A 17,760-nucleotide genomic window follows, 5' to 3' on the forward strand; every position below is an offset into this window, starting at 1 on the left:
GCAGGTCCACTCCTGATGTGTACTCAGGAAGCAGCCTGCAGGCAGCTTGTGCCCACTCCCAACCCCAAGACCCAAGAAAATGCTTAGTATCTTCATGTTCTCATTGTTACAACAAACTCAAAATCTTTTTTTAAATTATTTTATTACTCTTTTTTAACAAACGGCCCCAGGGACAGGAGGAGATGAGGAAGGAGGAGGAGGGAAAGTGAGGCTCCAGCCCCCCAAGCCCTCCCCACCCACCCCTCTCCCCCTTATATATTTATAGTCTATATACAAGCCCCGGGGGTGGGGGTGGGGGCAGGGGCCGCCCTCAGCGGGGTGGGGGCAATCCAGGTTCCTTGTTCCCTAGGGACCCAGGCTCCTCTGCCCTCCGGGAAGGGCCCTCCCGAGCAGGCGGGCCTGTCCGCTCCCAAGGCTTCGGCATCCAGCGCAGGGCATCTGGTGGGGAGGCCTACGGGATAGGTATGCGTGCCACGGAAAGGCTGCAGTCAGCAGGAACGCGGGAGCAACTCCCCACCTGAGCGGGGAACAAGGCTTTCTCCCTCACCTGCTGGTAAAGGTCGATGCGCTGGGTGCGGAACACACCACTGTAGCTGGAAGGCGGAGCCTTGAGACGGGAACTGAGACTGGAGAAGGACCTACAGCAGACAGCAGCAGTGTAAGGCCACTGGCCCCAGAGGGCCGAAAAGTGACAGAGTGCACCCCACTCCAGCTCACCTGCCAGCTGGGGGAGTTCGCGACGACCCAGATCCCCCAAGGTTGCTGCTCAGCTTTCTGTAATCCTGGAACGGCTTCAGTTCCACCGGGTGCAGCTAAAGGAGGAGCATTCTTCAGCCTCAGCCTCAGCCTTGCGGAGCCCGAGGGTCCTGGTCCCCACCTTTAGCTCCCACACCAGCCACAGCCTCACCTCTGTGCGCCCCAAGCTTGGGGGGAAGGGCCTGGCAGGTGAAGGCAGCACCCGAGCTGCAGGAGCCGGTGGGGGCCGCACGGCCAGACCAGGAGGCTGCAGAGCAGGGCCCACGGGCAGCAGAGAGAGCGGGGGCAGCGCGGGGGGCGGCGCGGGGGGCAGCGCGCCGAAGTTCACCACAGGTAGCTGGGAGTCCACCACAGGCAGCAGCATCTGTGATGACACCACAAGAGCGTGCCAGGCCAGGGAGGTGGTGTTGGTGGGGTGGGAAAAACAACAGGAAGAAGGGGACACGGAAGAAGGTGGCAGGTACCTGCTGGGTGGGAGCCCCAGAAGGCAAGAAGCCACTCTGTCCACCAGGCTGCAAAGCTGTAGAGTAGAAATCTGAAGGGGTTGGCAGGTCCTGGCGCACCTGTCGGGACAGAGACGATGCCACCTCCACCCATGGCATGCCCACACTCACCCCCACAGCCCACTCGCACCTGAAGCAAAGGTGGGTCCGGCAAAGGGCTGGGGCAGAAAGCCGCGGAGTAGAGGAAGGAAGGCGGAGGGTAGAGAACTCCAGCGGGCAACTTCCCCAGCTCTGTTGCTTGCAGGGCGGAGAGATCCAGAAACTGGCCCTTGAGGGCAATCCCGGAGAGCAGTGCCGCAGGAGGGGCAGGGCCCGGGGGCAGGTAGAGGGGCTGGGGCCTGGCAGGACGTTGGGGGTACAGGTTCAGTGGCTCAGAGGCCATCCTGGGGACCTGAGTTACCCCCCAGGAGCCTCTGCGCTCAGCCCCAGCCTGGACCCAGTCTCACCTGTAGGGGTGCAGCGAGGGTGTACCAGGGCGGAAGCTCCCATTGCTGGCGTGTAACTGCGAGTCGACGGCTCCCGCTGAGACCTGCTAAGACAGGGGTGACAGCTCCAGGGCTCTGCTCGAGAAACTCGCCTACCCCACCAGCCGCCTCTGACAGCGTGCTGGTCACAGCCTGGCAGGAGGCGAGCAGCACAGAAGGTGCCGTTGTCAGGGCACAGGGCCCAAGTGGGGCGCACCTGGGAGCTGGGAGGCCCAGGGCTGCTGTAGAGGACCTCTGGGTGCAGGCGCGGGCCCGAGGAGCTGGGCTCAGGGCCACAGTGCCCAGCACTCACGCTCTTGGCCGGCGGCTCAGCTGTGGTGGGTCCCCCAGGGAGCAGCTCCCAGTCCCGAGGCAGCGGCATGGCCTGGCGGAGGCACCTGTCACACTACCGCGCTCCAGCAACCCCAACCTCAGGCCTGACCCCCACCCCAGGCAGCTTGCTCGCCACTACCTCAGGAGCGGATGCCACGAGCTCTTTCTCTGCTTTTAAGCTGTCTCCCACTGCCAGGCACAGGTCTGAGTCCTGCGATTGAGAGGCAGGAAGCAAACACCATGACGCAAATACGTCACCTGGGTCTGACCCGTGGCCCTTTCCTTCTCCCACCCACCCAGGACAACCCAACTGCTATGCAGACCTTGTCACTTGTGCTCAGCTGGACTGGAGGACCGGGCCGGTGGGAGGGCCGTAGAGGGCCTGGCTCTGGCCCCCTGTCTGACCGCTGTGACCGTTCCGTGCCTATGGGGCCAGGGGGCAGAGGCTGCTCCCGGGGCAGCTCCTGTGTTGGGGAGCACGGCAAAGTAAAGGTGGAGAGAGGAGAGAGAAACCCGACAGGGAACTCCCAAAATTCAATGGCCAAAAGAGAGTAACACAGGGTTCCCTGAAAATGTCCCTGGGGTCCTCACCTTTCTATCCCCATTTTGTGGTGTGGGTGGCCGTCTCCTAGGAAGTTCCGAGGGTTCCGAACCAGGTGGACCCTCACCAGGAACAGCACTCAGGGGTGGGGGACCTCCGGGCCGCTTAGGGGGGCCTTCCGAGGGCCCCTTGAGTCCTCCATCGGGGGAACTTCGCTGACTGCAGGGACCTGATGACACCTGAGAATCCCCACTCAGGTCCACCCCACTGTCAGACTGACTCATCTGAGGAGTGGAGAAGGACGGGTAGGTCAGGGCAGAAAGCACCCCAGTACCTCAGCAATGCGCAGACTCACAGGGCAGTGCCTGTGTGGGAGCAGCTTGCACCCAGCCCACTCACCTCTGTGCCAGCCACATCCTCAAAGGGACTCAGAGGTTCCATCCAGGGCTCCACGGAGCCGGGCCGGTAACCTTTCCGGCTGGCGGCTAGGACAGGGCCAGCAGACAGTGCTGAAGCTTGGCCCACTTGGCCCTCTTGGCCCCCCAGCCCCCACCCTCACCCATGCCCTCACCAGTGTGTAACCGGTCCCAGAGGTGGGGTGTCAGGGCCTCGGTGCTTGCATCTCTGGAGTCTCCCTGAGGGCTTGGGGCCTCGGGCTTGGAGCCCAAGAAGGCAGAGCTGTGAGAAGCAGGCAGAGGCTCCTAAAGGCGAGAAAGGCCCGAGGCCAGCCATGAAGCCAGGCACTGGGTAATGTGGAGTGGGACAGAGGCTTTGGGGATGGCACTGAGGGCCAACAAGAAAACCCATGGTGACATGACACCAAAGCAGCAGCAGAGTGGAAGCCCAGGCAATGCAGGACAGGGCCTTCTGCAGGGAAGGAGCGCTTCTGGCCCTCACCTCTTGTAGCAGCTCCGGTTTCCGAGGAGGCCGCTCCCGCTCCCGCCACTTGTGGGGAAAAGGACGAACCGGGGCTGAGTCCGGGGCAGCCCCGCCTGCCTCCCTCACCACTTGGCCAGGTACGGGCTCTTCAAAGCGGGGCTCTGGGAAGAAGAATGGAGCATCAGCCCTCCTGCCTGCTCGCTGCAGCCCTGCTGCAGACCCTGGCCAGCCCAGCTCACCTGAGCTGCTGCCCCCTGGGGGCCCTGGAGGGTCGAACTGGGTGGGAGGCCGGGGAGCCGAGCTCTGAGGGGCCTGAGGCAGCCCAGATTTGGGCCTCGGGTGACCCCCTGGTGCTGCCACACTCCCCTGGCGGCTGCTCAGCTGGGCCAGGGCCTGTTGGATGCCAGCAGGGTTGCTATGGATAACTTGGTCCAGACGGAAGACAGCAGAGCTGCTGGGCGGCGGGGGAGGCAGGGGTAGCCCCGGGGGTCGCTCCTCTGTGGGGCGGCTGCAGGGAGGACAGTGCATCAGCACAGAGACGCTGGGCTTTGGTCACGTGCTCTGCCTGCTTGACAGGTTTGTGCTTAGGGGTTCCATGCTCCACACCGCTGTGGGGTAGGAAGCAAGGGCGGAGATCCCACTGACTGCTTCCCACGTGGCTGCCAGCAAAGCCCCCGTACCCAGGCAGCCCACCACCCGATCCCCGGGCCCTGTGAACCACAGGGACGGACAAAGCCCCAAGTCTCACCCACCTCCGGTTCTTGGGTGAGGGCCAACTCCTCTTGTCCCCTCTTCCTGGTCCAGTCCTTGTACCAGGACCTCCGCCACTGCCGCCAGCCTTGCTGCCGGGGCCTGGGCGCCTGTTCTGGCGGTCTGTGCCAGGCCTCTGACTGGAAAAGCTTCGCTTGCTCAGGTCCTTGGCTCGCTGACTCAGGTCTCCACGAGACATGGGTGAGAGGCCTGGCCCTGGGGCACCTGCACCACCGCCAGGGCCCCCTACAGCCTTTGGAGGCAGAAGCGCCGGCGGGGGGGCCTCCTTGTCTCCCCTGCGCTCACTGGTGAAGTCACTGCTCTCTGATGCAGTCTCCCACTCCTCATTGGCTTGATCAGAGTTCTGGTTAGACAGATCAGGAGACTTGGCAGCTGCCCGGCGAGGTGGTTGGGGCCCCGCGACGGTCACCAAAGGCTCCTCAGGTCCAGGAGCAGAGGCTGGCAGGGCCAGGGGGCAGGGCTTGCCCTCGACACCCCGAGCAGCGTTCTCCCGCTCCTGCTTCAGCCTCCGGAACCGAGGCGGCTTGTCTTGCTGCTGAGCTCGGCCGTGCCGCCGCCGGCGGGGCCGCTCCCCATCTTCCACAGCACCCAAGCTGCCACTTCCACGGGCCATGGGAGACAGAGGCCCTGAGACCAGCTTCTCCTTCAAAGGCTCCTTACTGGGGGGCAGAGGGCCCACTGGAGGCTTCTTTGGAACCAGGGACTTGCCTGGAGGGCTCCAGCCCGGGCAGGTGGGAGGTGGGCGCCCGCCGCCCCGGCCCCGGCGCGATGGCACCCCTCTTGGTGTGAAGACACGGCCACCCCGGGCAGCAGGAAAGCGGGCTGGAGCTGGTGAAGGCAGTGTGCCCAGGAGGGGTGGGCCAAGGGGGCCTGGGCCAAGGGTACCCTCCTTGGGTGGGGGCGCCTCCTTGTCTGAGGGGGCCAGGTCACTCTCATGTGTTTCACTGCCTGTCTCTGAGCCTCGCTGCCGGCGCCGCTTGGGGATCTCCTCATACTCTGAGCCCTCACTTCGGGTCTCACTGGCAGTGCGACCTCGGGGTGCAGAAGGGTGGCTCGGTCCCCCTGCGCCCCCTCCACGTCCATCATCCCCTCGGAACTCCCGGTAACTGCGGAATTCACGGCTTCGGGCTCCCCGTCCCCGCCCCCCGTAAGTCCCCCGAAAACCTCTCCCTCTGGCAAAATACTCTCCTCGGCCCCGGCCACGGCAAGAGGTGGGACCCATTCTTTCGTAAGAATAATCCCTGCGAAGCCGGGGTGTGGGAGACAGGTTCCCACTGGGCAGGGGCTCCTTGGGCCCCATTCTGCCTTTGGCCATCTTGAGTGCATCTGGCTTTGGGGCCTTGGGTGTCTCGTCCCCCTGTTCCAGAGGTTTAGAAGGCACCTCTTCGACTTTTACAGGGGGTAGTGGCTTCTTGATAGGCCCAGCCCGGCGGGGAGGGGCGCCTGGCTCCTCTGGGGGTATTCCACGGCGACTGCTCCCCGGGCGGGGACCCCAGCGTGTCTCCGTGCGATTCTCTCTGCGTGGTGGTGGGGGGCCCTGGCACCCAATACCACGAGTGGGCTTGCGGCCCGCTTCGGGCAATGGTGGTGGTGTGGTCTCTTCCTTGGTGAGCTCCTTCTTGGATGGCGGAGCCGGTATCTTGGCAGCCTCTTCACTGCTTGGCGGCCAGGGGAGTGGACGGGCCCCTGGGGGAGCTGGCTCCTCCAGGGGAAATCGAGACAGGGGAGGCCCCGGGGTACCGTTCTCTGGAAAGCCGGGATAACTGGCCAGGTAGGGTGCGGGGGGAGGCACTGGAGGGGTCTCACTCCTGAAGACAAGAGACAGAACAGAGCAGAAGTGAACATCCAGGCACCCAGCTAATCCTCTCCCCTGTACAGTCTTTAAGACCCTCACACCCACCCCAGTCTCACCGAAGCCCCTTGTCCTCTTCATCTGCTGTCTGGCGCAGTGGTGAGGTGAGCGGGCGCGGGTCCGCAGGTGGGGTGGCAAACATGTCCCCCACCCAGGCCAACTTCGGATCTACTGGTGGGGTTCCTCGTTCCCGTAAGAGAGGGGGTGCGTGGCGCTCAAACGGCTCTGAGCTGGAGCCCCCACTGTCTGAGCGCTCCCTAGGAACTAGGCCTGAGAAAAGAGTAGGAAAGCCATCCTTTCAGGGTCACGGTCCCCTTCCCACCCGCTGCTCCTTGGCGCGCAGCTCCGGATTCCAGCAAAGCCAGACTTCGCCTGCTGTTATAAGACAGGGTCACCTGCTCGGCTCTCCTAGGATGAGGAATGCTGCCCTGGCCGACTGAGGAGCGCCACTGCTTCCCCACGCCTGAGCTCACACACAACAAACTGTCCATGGTGCGTGGTGTATCTCCCACCCAACTAGTAATTCGTCACCTGGCCTCATGGCCTCTCACCAGAGGGGTGCACACCAGGAGGGTAGAAGTCCAGGGGAGGCCGGCCTTGGAGCAGCCGGGGGTCCACGTAAGGCGGGATCATCATCCAGCGGGGATCAAAGTTCATGGGAGTCATGGGTGGGGGTCGGCCCAGAGCACCAGGGTACAGGGCCTTGGGAGGGGGTGGCGCTGCCTGTGGAGCTGGCACAGCCCCCAGAGTCACTGGCTGAGGTGGTGACGGGGGCACTGGGGCAGGAGGCGCGGAGCCCTGCTGCTGCTGCTGCTGCTGCCACTGCTGCTGCTGCTGCTTCAGGAGCTGCTCCTGTACAAGGACCGAGACGGGGTGAGCAGCTTTCAGAGCTGAACAACCGCATGCTTAGCACCGAGCCTGGCCCAGGCAAGCTGCACAGCAGCGGAGTCCTGAGGGGAAGAGCCCGTGCCACGCACACCACCAGACAGTGCACTGAGGAGGCCACCCAAGGAAGCCACTGTCTCACCTGCTGCTGCCGCTGGAAACGAGGTGGCAACGACTTCTGATATTTGGGGTAGCCCAACCCCTGGCTGGGGGGCTGCCGGGTAGGTCCTACCCCATCACTCTTGGGCTCCACTTTTGGAGTCGGGGGAGTACAAGGTGAAGGAACCTCTTCTGGCAGCTCAGGCCCTTCTTTTGAAGGCAGCTGGGGTTCCACTATATTGAGAAACAGTAACATAGTCCGCCAAGACACCCCAAGAATTCTAGCCCTCTCTCGTAGCACATTTCCCAGACACTGAGATGTCATGTCCAGCTGACCACACTGCACTGAAGTCCTTGGTGCCTAAAATTAACTCAACAGTCAATGGACAGCACTGATGCCAAGTTACTAGGAAACTCCCAGGACAGCACCTTTGAAGTCTGGTTCTACCCTAGGCCTTGAAGTGTCTCTCCAACCCGAATCCCTTTGGCGCTAGGGATGGGACCCAACGCCTTCACACCAAACTATCACCTCTATCCCCTTTTATTTTTCAGACAGGGTCTCGCTAAATTGTCCAGGCTGGGTTTGAACTAGTGATCCTCCCACCTCAACCTCCCTACAGGTGTGCGCCACCACAGACGGCTTAGAAATGGTTTTAGAACCTTCCCTCCTTCTGTCAGAACTCACATAATGATGGGACCCTTTCCCCTACCACCAAGAATCCAACGAACCAAAGTGCCTTCAGCCAGGCGTGGTGGCACACGCCTGTAGTCCCAGCACTCGGGAGGCTGAGGCAGGAGGCTCATCATGAGTTGGAGGCCAGCCTGGGCTATAGTAAATCCAGGCCAGCCTGAACTACATAGCGAGACCCTGTCTCAAAAAAACAAAAAGCAAAGTAAGTGCCTTCTACTTCATTTACTCCCACCCTAACCATCACAGTGAGCAGCGTTCTGACACTTCCCACCCACCCTTCCCCTACCTGGGCTGGCTTCGCAGCTGCCACTGCTGGCGCCGCTGGTAGTGCCACCACTGCTCTTGGGAACGGGAGCCGGGGCCATGCCTGGGCTGGGAGTGGGCTGGGTGGGGGGCGCCTGTGCCGGCTCCTCAGGTTCTTTCTCAGGCACCGGGGTGGGGGCAGGTGCTGGCGGTGTGGGGAGCTCCTTGGGAACTGCAGGTGGTGTGAGGGGGACAGTGCTAGCAGCAGCAGCAGCAGCAGCAGGCAGGACGGCAGGCTCTGCCTTGAGCCGCTTGTCAGGAGCCCCAAACTTCTCATCCAGACGCTTGAGTTTCTCAGCACAGGCAGCCCGGCGCTCCTCCTGCATGCGCCGCTCCTCCTCCTCACGGCGCCGCCGGGCCCGCTCCACAGCCAGGGAGATCTCAGAAGAAGACTGCTTTCGACGCTGGCGCCAGGCCTCATCCTCATCCTCGGGTGCAGGCGGCTTGCAGGGCGGAGCCCCGCGGTCCTGTAAGGGGCAGAACCCCGCAGGCCAGGTCCATCAGTCACCAGGCTTTCTACCACGTCCTCCACAGAACAGCCACTGCCTCTAGCTAGGCGGGGAAGGACTGGACCTGGGGTGATGGCCTCTCGGGGGGACAGAGCTCATCCTCATCTCTTCTTCCTCCCTCCTTTGGGACCCCAGGTCTTCTTATTCACCCTCACCAGCACCCCAACTTTCATCCCAGACTCCCTGAATACGAAGGACATTCCCAAGCTTTCCAGACACAGGACACAGCCCTCCCTAGGTTCATGGACCTTAGCCCTCCCTCTGCTCCTGAGTTACCCCTCCCACTAGAGGCCCCCTCCCCTCACGCAGACACTCACTGGGTAGTCCCCAGGCGGGCCCCAGTTCCCGGCGGGGCCCCGGTGAGGTGGGGGTGGGGGAGGCTTTGGGGCAGGAGGCCCCAGCTCTGTCTCTGGAGGCCGAGAGGTCTCTGCCCAGGCCGTCTTGGGAGGGGGCGGCTCGCTGCCAGGGGAGGTGCCCTTTTTGCCATCTGCTTCAGGGGGCCGTTCCTCACCAGCAGCGGGTTGGGAGTCCTTGCTGTGAACAGATCAACAGTGGGATTAAGCTCAGCCCCAACCCACTCCTGTCCCTCCCCACAAGACAATGAGGCCCTCTGCCCAGCCCCAACGCACCGGCCCTCAGCTCCCTCCTCCTCAGAGTCTCGCCCATCTTCCTCATCGCTGAACTTGAGTTTTTCAGTGTAGTCGACCTCCTCATGGGCCCCTGAGGGAAAAAGCAGGAGCTGAGACCCACACTTCTGGCCCCTGAGTCCCGGATGTCCCTCTACAGAACAGTGTCCCTGCATGCCCCTCCTGCACCAGTCCAGATCTGCTATGCCTGTCATTCTTGCTCCTGTCCCGCTGGGCCTTGGTTTCCTCCACAGATCTATCCTGCCTTCCAACAGCCACCTTTCCCACAAGCAGTTTCCACTTCTTTCTCTGGACTTTGCCTTTCAAGATCCAACTGTATCCACTCACCTGCCCAGCCGTCATCATTCTCCTGGTCCAACTGGTCAAACTCTTTGAGATTATCCTCTTTTAGAATAGAAGGCCGACCCACAGGCTCTACAAGGCGCATTGGTGGCCCTGAGCCCCGAGGACCTGCCACACGGGGGAAACGGCTGTATATGTGGGGGACAGAAAGAAGATGGCATGCTGTACAACCACATATAAAACTGAGCCTCCTGGCTAAACCATTTCCTCCCTCAGTAGGCTTCTCCTGCTTCCACCCACAAACCCAAACCTAGATTGCTCACCTGGGCCCATCAGGAGTGGGGTATCTGTAAGGCCCCTGGGGTCCATAGGGCGGAGGGAACGGGAGATATGGGGGATACATCTGCAAAATGGCCCAACAAAAGCTGTTTAGAAGGGCCCTCCCACAGCCCGCCAGCCTTCTGCCTTGCTAATGCCCTCCCATCCTCCTCCTGTCTCACAGGTGTCTGCTTCTTAACCGCACCCCGCCTCCCCCAAATACTAAGTCTTGCTGGCTATGTTAGCGTCTGGTGCAACCATGCCAAGATAAACCATCCAAACTCACGAAGGGCGGCATCATCCCGCGATAAGGAGGGAACTGGGGTGGGCCTGAAGGCTGCAGTGCCCCCCGGGGATCGTGACCATGATGAAGTTTGGAGTCCGGGCCCTCCAGCTCATCAGGGCCACGCCCACCTCCGTCCCTCCAGGTTGTAGAATCTGTATTTTGGAAAAGAGAGTGGAAAGAGGGAGAGAGTAATGATTCAGGCACAAGAGAAAGTGACTGCAAGGGCCTCTGAGACGCGACAGCCAGCATCCGAGGCAGCCACTCACTTTGGGGGCGGAGGCTTGGTCCTGGCCCAGACGACTGCTCGGCAGACTCCCTTTCCTTGGCAGCCTTGTCCTGGTCGCCAGCCGCCTGCAGGGTCGGAAATTCCTCTCGAGAGAATCGTGACAGTAGGTTTGATGCCCTTCCACCTGTTGGAACAAGGATGAAGAAGGGACAGCCACACGTCCCAGGGACGTGCCATAAAAACCAAGGCTGACAGGCACAGTCTGCAGGGCCCTGCTGAGACTCACCCCAGCAGTGAGTGAAAGAGTCTAGTCCCCAAGAGAAAAGGACAATTCCGGGACTCCCTCCCAGAGTGGAACTGAATGTGGGGGCCTAGGTTCAGCCAAAGCAGATCAGGGACCCTCAGGGCAGCCCAGCCTCCAGCGTAACGCAGACTGCTCACAGAGCTGCGCTCACCATCTCCGTGTGCTCCATGGGTGACGCTGGCCTGCGCCCAGGACTTTACCCCGCTTGGAGCCGAAGGAGTGTTCTGGGGAGAGAGAATAAATGGTGAGGTGGGAGGGGCTGCCCTCGCCCTCCCCGACCCTCCAGCTCTCCAAGTACCTCGGGGGCTGTTGGGGGTCGCTTCACTTGGCTGGGGGCAGGCGTCTGTGAAGCCGGCAGCGGCTGCAACTCCGGCGGCTGAGCAGTTGAGGCATCGGAACTGTGGAAGTGCGGAATGGGACCGGTCACAAGGGGACGTGAGGTGCCGCCCTAATTCTCCAACTGGCAGCACGCAGGGCCTGACCCCAGGTCCACCACTACGTTCACCAACGTAAGACCACGCTTCGTGTTTTTTCGTGTTCTCCCTCAAACCTCAAGGAAAACTAAAGTGCCATTTCTCAGTCATCTAACAGGAAGCCTGGAGTAGGGCCATAAGGAGCCTCCCTCTTTATCGCTACCTTGACACAGAGGCTTGCGACTGGGCCAGACCAAGCCCCATTCACCCTGAAGTACAAAGTAAAACTTCTGATGGCTCTAGGTTTCCCAGGCCTCTGTCTACCTCTTGGGGTCGGACTGCTCCTGTTTGCTTGCCCATCCTGTTCCGTCTTTCGGGACTAGTGAGACATTGGGGTCATTGCCTTTGTTCTCAGCTTTCAGGCTTGGAAGGTTGGCTGGGGGTGGCATACGCCGGGCAATGGCAACTTTCCCGAGACTCTGTAGGCCATGGCGAGGGGCAACTGAAGAAAGGTGGAAAGAGGGTCAAAAGTCGCCTCACACAGGAGATCTAACAGCCTCCCTCCCCACACCCACTTACACATCCTCGATGACCTACTATCCACTTACTCCCAAGTTTTCAGAAGCCACCCTTCCCTTCTGTAACCATCCTGGAAATCCCTACTGCAAAGGCCCAAGTATACATCTATTACATTTGTCGCTTTTATGTGAGATGGTTGATCTGGAGCCTGCAAGGAGCAGGCTGGCCCAGATGTCACCAAATCCACAATGTTTCTGCCTCCAATTCTTACGTGTCCAAAGACAAGGAACCAAGACACGCCTTTGTAGGAGGTACATGGTCGCCCCAGAGCCCCCCAGCTGCGGGAAGCCTGCAGGTAGGAGTGGGAGGGCTCTGGTGCTGCTCTGGCCGGCAGCCTCTACAGCAGCTGCTCTCCTGCACGGAGCTCTACAGTGGACACCCATCAAGCCTCCCCCACATCAGAAACATCTTGCAGTGCCCTCACCAGCAGGTTTCTGGATCTCTAAGGACTTGCCCTTATACGTATCAAACAGGTTGAGCGAGGAATACTTCTTTCCATCCTTCCCCTTGGCAGTCGGCCCCGAGCGATCGGACATTGCGCTGGAAGCTCATTGAGTACGTTGGGTCCTGCAGGCACCTCCCCCGAAACGTGCCGGAGCCTGTGGGCCAGACAGCAGCATGAGTCTCCGCGGCCTCCACAGCCCCAACAGGAGCCCACAAGCTCCCTCCCACTCTCATCAGGGGCCCGACTCATGGCCCTTCAGGGTTCTTTCCCCCAGCCTATATAAACTTTCCTGGCTTCCTTAAACAACGACAATCTATTCAGTATACAAATGCCACATTCCCTCTTTCCATCGGACACTTTTTGTCAAGAAAAAATAAATGGGTAAAAACCTAATATCCTTCCAGTGTAAACACTCTTGTATTTGTGCCAATGTAGAAAGGGTAACAGCCTCTTCATTACTCCCAGAATATTCTCCCCTCGCCAAAATAATCTTAGAGGCCCACAATAAACCAGGACGAGCAAGTCCAAACCCCAGAGAAAACCAGAGCGAAGCCTACAACTCCATCATAGAAGACCAACTTATTACACCCGTGCGTTAATCACGCCCCTGGGGCCTGGGCCCCAGTTCCCTTCCTGGCAGCCCTAAGTCTCATCTGGGGAGTTTTGCAGGAAGGTATGTTGGGAGTTCAAGGATTTTATGAGCTTTCTCCACCACACTGGGAGCTGGTGTCAGGGAAATCCTCGCAAACAGGGCCTGTACATGCGTCCAGGCCACAAAACTCCAAGTATTTTCCAGACCCCATCTCTTCCTACATTTGCCTCCATCACGACTCCTAGGAATAATCCTGTCTCCAGAAGCAAACAGCTAAGAAAAACAAAGGCCCACGGAGCTATCCGGAGAACATCCTGTAACCATGGGCTAGCTACTAACTTTCATTTTCCTATCATTAAAAACCTCCATGAGCAGTCACATCTTTGCCTAGCAGGCCCTGCTCCCCAAGCAGGCCGACCTCCACCCTCCCTACAGTCTATGATGACCAGCTATCATTTGTGGGTGGTCGTAGTGTAAAAAGAAAGCGACCGGAGATGGCGAGAAGAGACCAGGCAGGCCCAGGATGGAAGCCCAAAGCTGGGAGGCAGAACTTCACGACTGGAGATGTGAGGACGGACTGCTGGACTGCTTTGTAGGTACTTAAGAAAACCAATCTAGCAAAAGAAACGTGCTTAGAAAAAGATAACAAAATCGTGCAACGAGCAGACTAAGACGAGAGCATGAAAGCAGATGGGAACAGTACGTGAAACCAGGAAAGGCTGTGCGAGGAGAAGGGAGGCAACGTCAGGAGACCGGGGAGAGGCTGGGCGGTAGCGCAGGGGCAGCGCGCTCGCAGGGCAAGCTCAAGGCCCTGGGTTCAAGCCCCACGACCACAAAAAGGGGGGAATGAAAGAAAGAAAAAGGGACAAGGCGAATGGAAACATGAAACGGCAGAGAAGGTACCGATGAATGTGGGAAAAGGCAAGGAAGAATGTGGAAGGCAAGGATGCGGGATAATGCACGGTCCAGAGGCCTCGACGCGGAGGGGAGCCCGGGAGGGACACCGGGGCGCGGGGTCCCGGCACCGGGCAAAGAAACCCTCCAAGGGGAGGGAGGTCCGGCGGGCGCGGCCCACCCCAGGGCGCCAGGGCGCGGGCCGACAGATGGCCGCGAGGGTCCTGGAGCGCCGAGGAGGGTGGGGCGTTACAGACCGAGGAGCGGGGGTCGCTCCCCGAAGCCACAACAGTGGGTGGTACCGACAGCCCTGAGCGAGGGGCTGGCAGTGCGGGCATCCAAGGAGAGGTACCGGAGGGGGAGGGGCGGGCAGGCCGGCAGCAGGAGGACAAAATGGCGGCGACTAATGGCAGCTTCTCCTCCCCCTCCCCGGCCCGCCGCCGCCGCCGCCGCCGCCGCCGCCGCCACCACCGCACCACCGCCGCCGCCGCCGCCGCCGCTCAGCGCTGGAAAAGGGCGTCAGCACTCAGTTCGCCCAGACTCACCTGGCCGGGTGCGCGAGGGTCTGGGACCCGGGTTTAGCGGCTCCCCGGGGCGGGATGGCGGTGGGGCGGGGGCGGATGGCGGCGGATGGCGCCGGGTTCGGCTCCTCCCGTCTCCCTCGCTCACTCCGCGACTAGGCTCCGACTAACGGCCCATCCGGGCAACCGCCGCCCCCGGGAGTGCCCCCCCACTCCCGCCTCCCTCCGCGGCTGGGCACGCCCCCTACTTTACATAAAGGGCGGGGCCTTCTAGCTCACCCCTTACTTCCAAGGCTGTCCTTATTTTTTAAAAAAGTGTGCGGCGCTTTTAGGGGTTATTTACATAAAGAGGAGGGAGTTACAGACGGTAAGACACTGATTGGCTGAGGGGAATAGCTCCCGGCGTCGGCCGTTGAAACGTATACAGGGGGGCGAGAATGCGACGCCGGTCGGCCGAGTGGTTGGGGCGCACAATTTATACGAGGAATAGTGGGAGTAAGAGGCGGGGCGTACGTCGTGCGTCCGTGGAAAAAGGGAGTGGAAAGACGTAAGGACGCCCGACAGTGGAAGAAAGATACAAGGCCAGAGGTGTTTTCTGCGGAGACGGAAGGGCCGCGGTGGGCCCACGGCGGCTTCAGCAGAGGGTGGAGTTCACCTAGACCCCGGAAGAGCCCACGGTCACGTGTCCCTTCGCGAGGGGTTACGGCACCGGGGAGGCGGGGCCTGTCGTTTGTTAAATTTTGTCACACAAATGAAGTGACTAGAGAGACCAATCCGAGGGTCCGGAGAAGCACAGGCGTTCTTTGGACAAGCTCTTATTTGCATAATGTATGCAAATAATTTGAACAAAGATAGGCTCAGAATAATCTTTCTCAAGACACCGGCAACCGGTGACTAAGCGGACATTCAATTTCTTAACCGGTAATTTTTATGAGTAGATTTTTACATTTGAGATTATTGGCAATTTGTATTCTTTCAACAAGAGGTTTCATTTTACAAAAGGCAAGTACTATTTTCTCCTCTTTGTCCTTTACTACTTGATTCTAAAAGCTGCTCTCCGTGAGTTATAAGAAATTAAGATAGGTAGAAAGGAGACAAGGGAGATCATGATTTTAAAATTGTACTTTTGAGAAAAGCTAGTTTCAGGACACAAAAGTTTTTCAAGCCTTTCTTCCTCCCGGGAAAACACAAACATCTGTCTGACTCTTACCAGTGTCCATTAACTACACAGTAAACACAGGGCATGGTGGCACTCGACTGTAATCCTAGCCCTTGGGAGGCTGAAGTAGGAGGCATTGTGAGTGGGCTGCATAGTGAGTTCAAGGCCAGTTTGAACTACATAGTGGGACCCTGTCTCAAATCGAAATTTTTAAATAGAAAGATGGGCAAAACAAGCCGCTGGGCACAGTGGTGAGCCAGCACTCTGGGAGGCTGAGGCAGGAGGATTGCAAGTTTGAGTTCAGCCTGGGCAGTTTAGTGAGTTAGCAAGACCCTGGCTCAAAAATAAAAATGGGGGTATGGCATGCTCCTGTAATCCCAGTACTTGAGAAGCCAAGATAGGCTTGCAACAAACTTGAGGCCAGTTTGAGCCACAGTTAAAAGACTAGCCTGAGCTACATAGCAGGACCCTGTCTCATAAAAAGAGAAAAAAAATAAAGGACTGGGAATGTGGCTCAGTGTGAAGGCCCTAGATTCACTCCAGCATTGCCCAATAAACAAAACGCAACGCACTTGTAAACTGGGCTGTGGGCAAGTGATTTGCACCTGTAAATTGTTCTTGCCACAGGCCATCCTGAAAGGAGGCTGCAGATGAGTGGGCAGCAGATCTCAACTTGCCACCTGGGAAAATGGTTTGCACTCCGGTGGGCCCCCAACAGGGGACCTGAGCGACACCAGGAGTCACACCCTGGCTCCCCATCCTGCAAACCAGGCTTCACAGCTCGGTGTCTGACTGCTCACTCCTAAGCCCCGCACTCCCCTGTGTGCCATTTTTCTGCTAAATAAGTCTTGTCTTTGCTCCCTACTGGTATACCTGAGAATTTTTTCTGTGACAAGAATCAACAAACTATGAGTGGGGTGAGCTGAAGCTCCAGTCCTTGGGAAGCTGCCCCAGAACCCATCTGGTAGTATCAGATCTACCCATTGACACCACCCGATGACTATTTTACTTACTTTATCTTTTGGTTTATTTATTTAGGGGGGAGACGAGATCTTGCTCTGTAGTTGAGGCTAGGTTCACCTCCCTGAGACCAATCCTGCCTCTGCCTTCTGAGTGCTGGGATTACAGGTGTGTGTCACCACACCATGCCATCATATAATTCTTAAGTTGTCAGGCCTTACATTGGATTCCAGTTCTTTCATCCAAATGAGTTTAGATAAAAGCTTCAGAGAAGGGCTGGGGGTGTAACCATAGTAGAACACTTGCCCAACATATGCGCGACTCTAAATGGGTCTGCAGCACTGACGAAAAAGAAAGGAAGGAGGAATAAAGACTCTGAGCGATTTGTTAAAAACAGAAAGCTCACTGGGTTGGAGACTGTTGGTTCAACTGAATCTCTACTGCTTAAAGAGGCTACTGGGGTGTGGTGGCACATTCCTGTAATCCCAGCACCAGGGAGACTGAGGCAGATCACTGTGACTTTACCAGCCTGGGCTGCAAGATGTGTTCAAGGCCAACCTGAACTGCATAATGAAACCCTCACTTAAAAAGACGAAAAGCTACTTGGTGGTGTAGTGATAAGAGAAAAATTTCCTTCCTAGCTAGACATGATGGTGCATGCGTATAATCCTCACATTCAGGGAAGCTCTGGCAGAGGGATTGAAGATTGTCTGTCTTTCTTTCTTTTGCCTTTTTTCAGGCAGGATTTCACTCTCACTATGCAGGTGAAGCTGGCTTCAATTTCTTTGTAGTCCAAGTGGGCCTTGAACTCACAGTGATCCTCCTTCCTCTGCCTCCTGAGTGCTGGGATTACGACGTGTGCCGCAGTGTCTGCCTGGCTGTAGAATTACAAGTTTAAATCCAGCCTGGGCGATACAGGAATTTAGCAAGACTCTATCTCAAAATAGCAAATAAAAAGGGTGGGAAATCAAGCTATGAGCAAAGGCCCTAGGTTCAATACCCCAAACAAAACAAAGACAAAATCCTACTTCAATTTCTTGACATCGGTATTGTCTTATACTTGTAGAATCTACCTTAGTGCATGGAACCACCGGCTGTAGACACAGAATTGGGGATGGATGGTTTAATTGGGAAAATCTTAGCTGCTTTCCCCTCAAAGACATTTCGGGGCTGGTGAGATGGCTCAGTGGTCTGGGGCACCTACTTGGAACAAGCTTATCAAAGCACAGGGACCGCGGTTCGATCCCCAGCACCACATGCCGGCCAGCCCCGCCCCCTGGTGGGCTGAGCTGGACACACACACACACACACATAAATAAAAATTAAAAAAAAACATTTCTTCCAAAATCTAGGGGCAAATCCTCCAAATAAAACCAAGTTGACATCTGGAAGGGAAAGAAAATTTATTTAATTTAGCTAACTCTGGCTCACAATTTTGTCTTTTTTTTTTCCATGTTGGGGTCCTTAGAAGCCCTTTAATCCCACCAGGCGCGCTCTCTCGCTCTCTCTCTCTCTCTCTCTCTCTCTCTCTCTCTCTCTCTCTCTCTC

The 17,760-nt window shown here is 58.4% G+C and overlaps 2 protein-coding genes and 1 non-coding gene across 5 annotated transcripts in view; all 3 read right to left on the reverse strand.

The window, feature by feature from the left end:
- Nucleotides 1–230: 230 nt before the first annotated feature.
- On the reverse strand, nucleotides 231–14,301 carry Prrc2a (proline rich coiled-coil 2A). Of its 3 annotated transcripts, none has more exons than XM_004624317.2 (31): nucleotides 14,118–14,301; nucleotides 12,066–12,240; nucleotides 11,387–11,564; nucleotides 10,948–11,047; nucleotides 10,801–10,873; nucleotides 10,386–10,529; nucleotides 10,120–10,271; nucleotides 9,839–9,918; nucleotides 9,561–9,703; nucleotides 9,216–9,306; nucleotides 8,904–9,120; nucleotides 8,061–8,544; nucleotides 7,127–7,317; nucleotides 6,651–6,951; nucleotides 6,159–6,369; nucleotides 4,229–6,055; nucleotides 3,716–3,984; nucleotides 3,495–3,637; nucleotides 3,169–3,298; nucleotides 2,997–3,082; nucleotides 2,648–2,881; nucleotides 2,380–2,520; nucleotides 2,196–2,267; nucleotides 1,941–2,108; nucleotides 1,706–1,788; nucleotides 1,390–1,597; nucleotides 1,221–1,319; nucleotides 908–1,120; nucleotides 718–812; nucleotides 548–638; nucleotides 232–451 (listed from the first exon to the last, which is right to left on the reverse strand). In XM_004624317.2, exons 2-31 carry the CDS (start codon nucleotides 12,175–12,177, stop codon nucleotides 311–313), a joined length of 6,477 nt encoding a protein of 2,158 aa, XP_004624374.1. In that variant the 5' UTR covers nucleotides 12,178–12,240; nucleotides 14,118–14,301; the 3' UTR covers nucleotides 232–310. The 3 variants fall into 3 exon arrangements, with proteins under 3 accessions (XP_023577471.1, XP_004624374.1, XP_004624373.1); XM_004624316.2 differs by having other exon boundaries at nucleotides 1,706–1,791; XM_023721703.1 differs by lacking the exon at nucleotides 908–1,120 and having other exon boundaries at nucleotides 231–451; nucleotides 1,706–1,791.
- LOC111818769 lies at nucleotides 11,765–11,894 on the reverse strand. The gene has a single exon (XR_002822682.1). It is a non-coding gene; the product is annotated as a small nucleolar RNA SNORA38 (small nucleolar RNA).
- Nucleotides 14,302–17,286: 2,985 nt separating the features above from the next.
- Nucleotides 17,287–17,760, reverse strand: part of LOC111818433 (protein PRRC2A-like) — a 9,345-nt gene continuing 8,871 nt past the window's right edge. The window contains exon 13 of the mRNA XM_023722385.1: nucleotides 17,287–17,382. Coding sequence (XP_023578153.1) covers nucleotides 17,287–17,382 — 96 coding nt within the window. The remainder of the gene's footprint in view (nucleotides 17,383–17,760) is intronic.

The sequence above is a fragment of the Octodon degus genome, unplaced genomic scaffold (assembly GCF_000260255.1).
Source record: "Octodon degus isolate 3935 unplaced genomic scaffold, OctDeg1.0 scaffold00005, whole genome shotgun sequence".
Lineage (NCBI taxonomy): Eukaryota > Metazoa > Chordata > Mammalia > Rodentia > Octodontidae > Octodon > Octodon degus.

Bases quoted from the DNA above. Each gene is read 5' to 3' on its own strand.
- Prrc2a (XM_004624316.2), bottom strand. From the start codon at position 12,177: ATGTCCGATCGCTCGGGGCCGACTGCCAAGGGGAAGGATGGAAAGAAG. The intron at 7,318-8,060 runs GTAGGGGAAGGG...TTCTCAATATAG, and splicing joins CAGCTGCGAAGCCAGCCCAG to TGGAACCCCAGCTGCCTTCA. The intron at 2,882-2,996 runs GTGAGTGGGCTG...TCCACTCCTCAG, and splicing joins AGGATGTGGCTGGCACAGAG to ATGAGTCAGTCTGACAGTGG.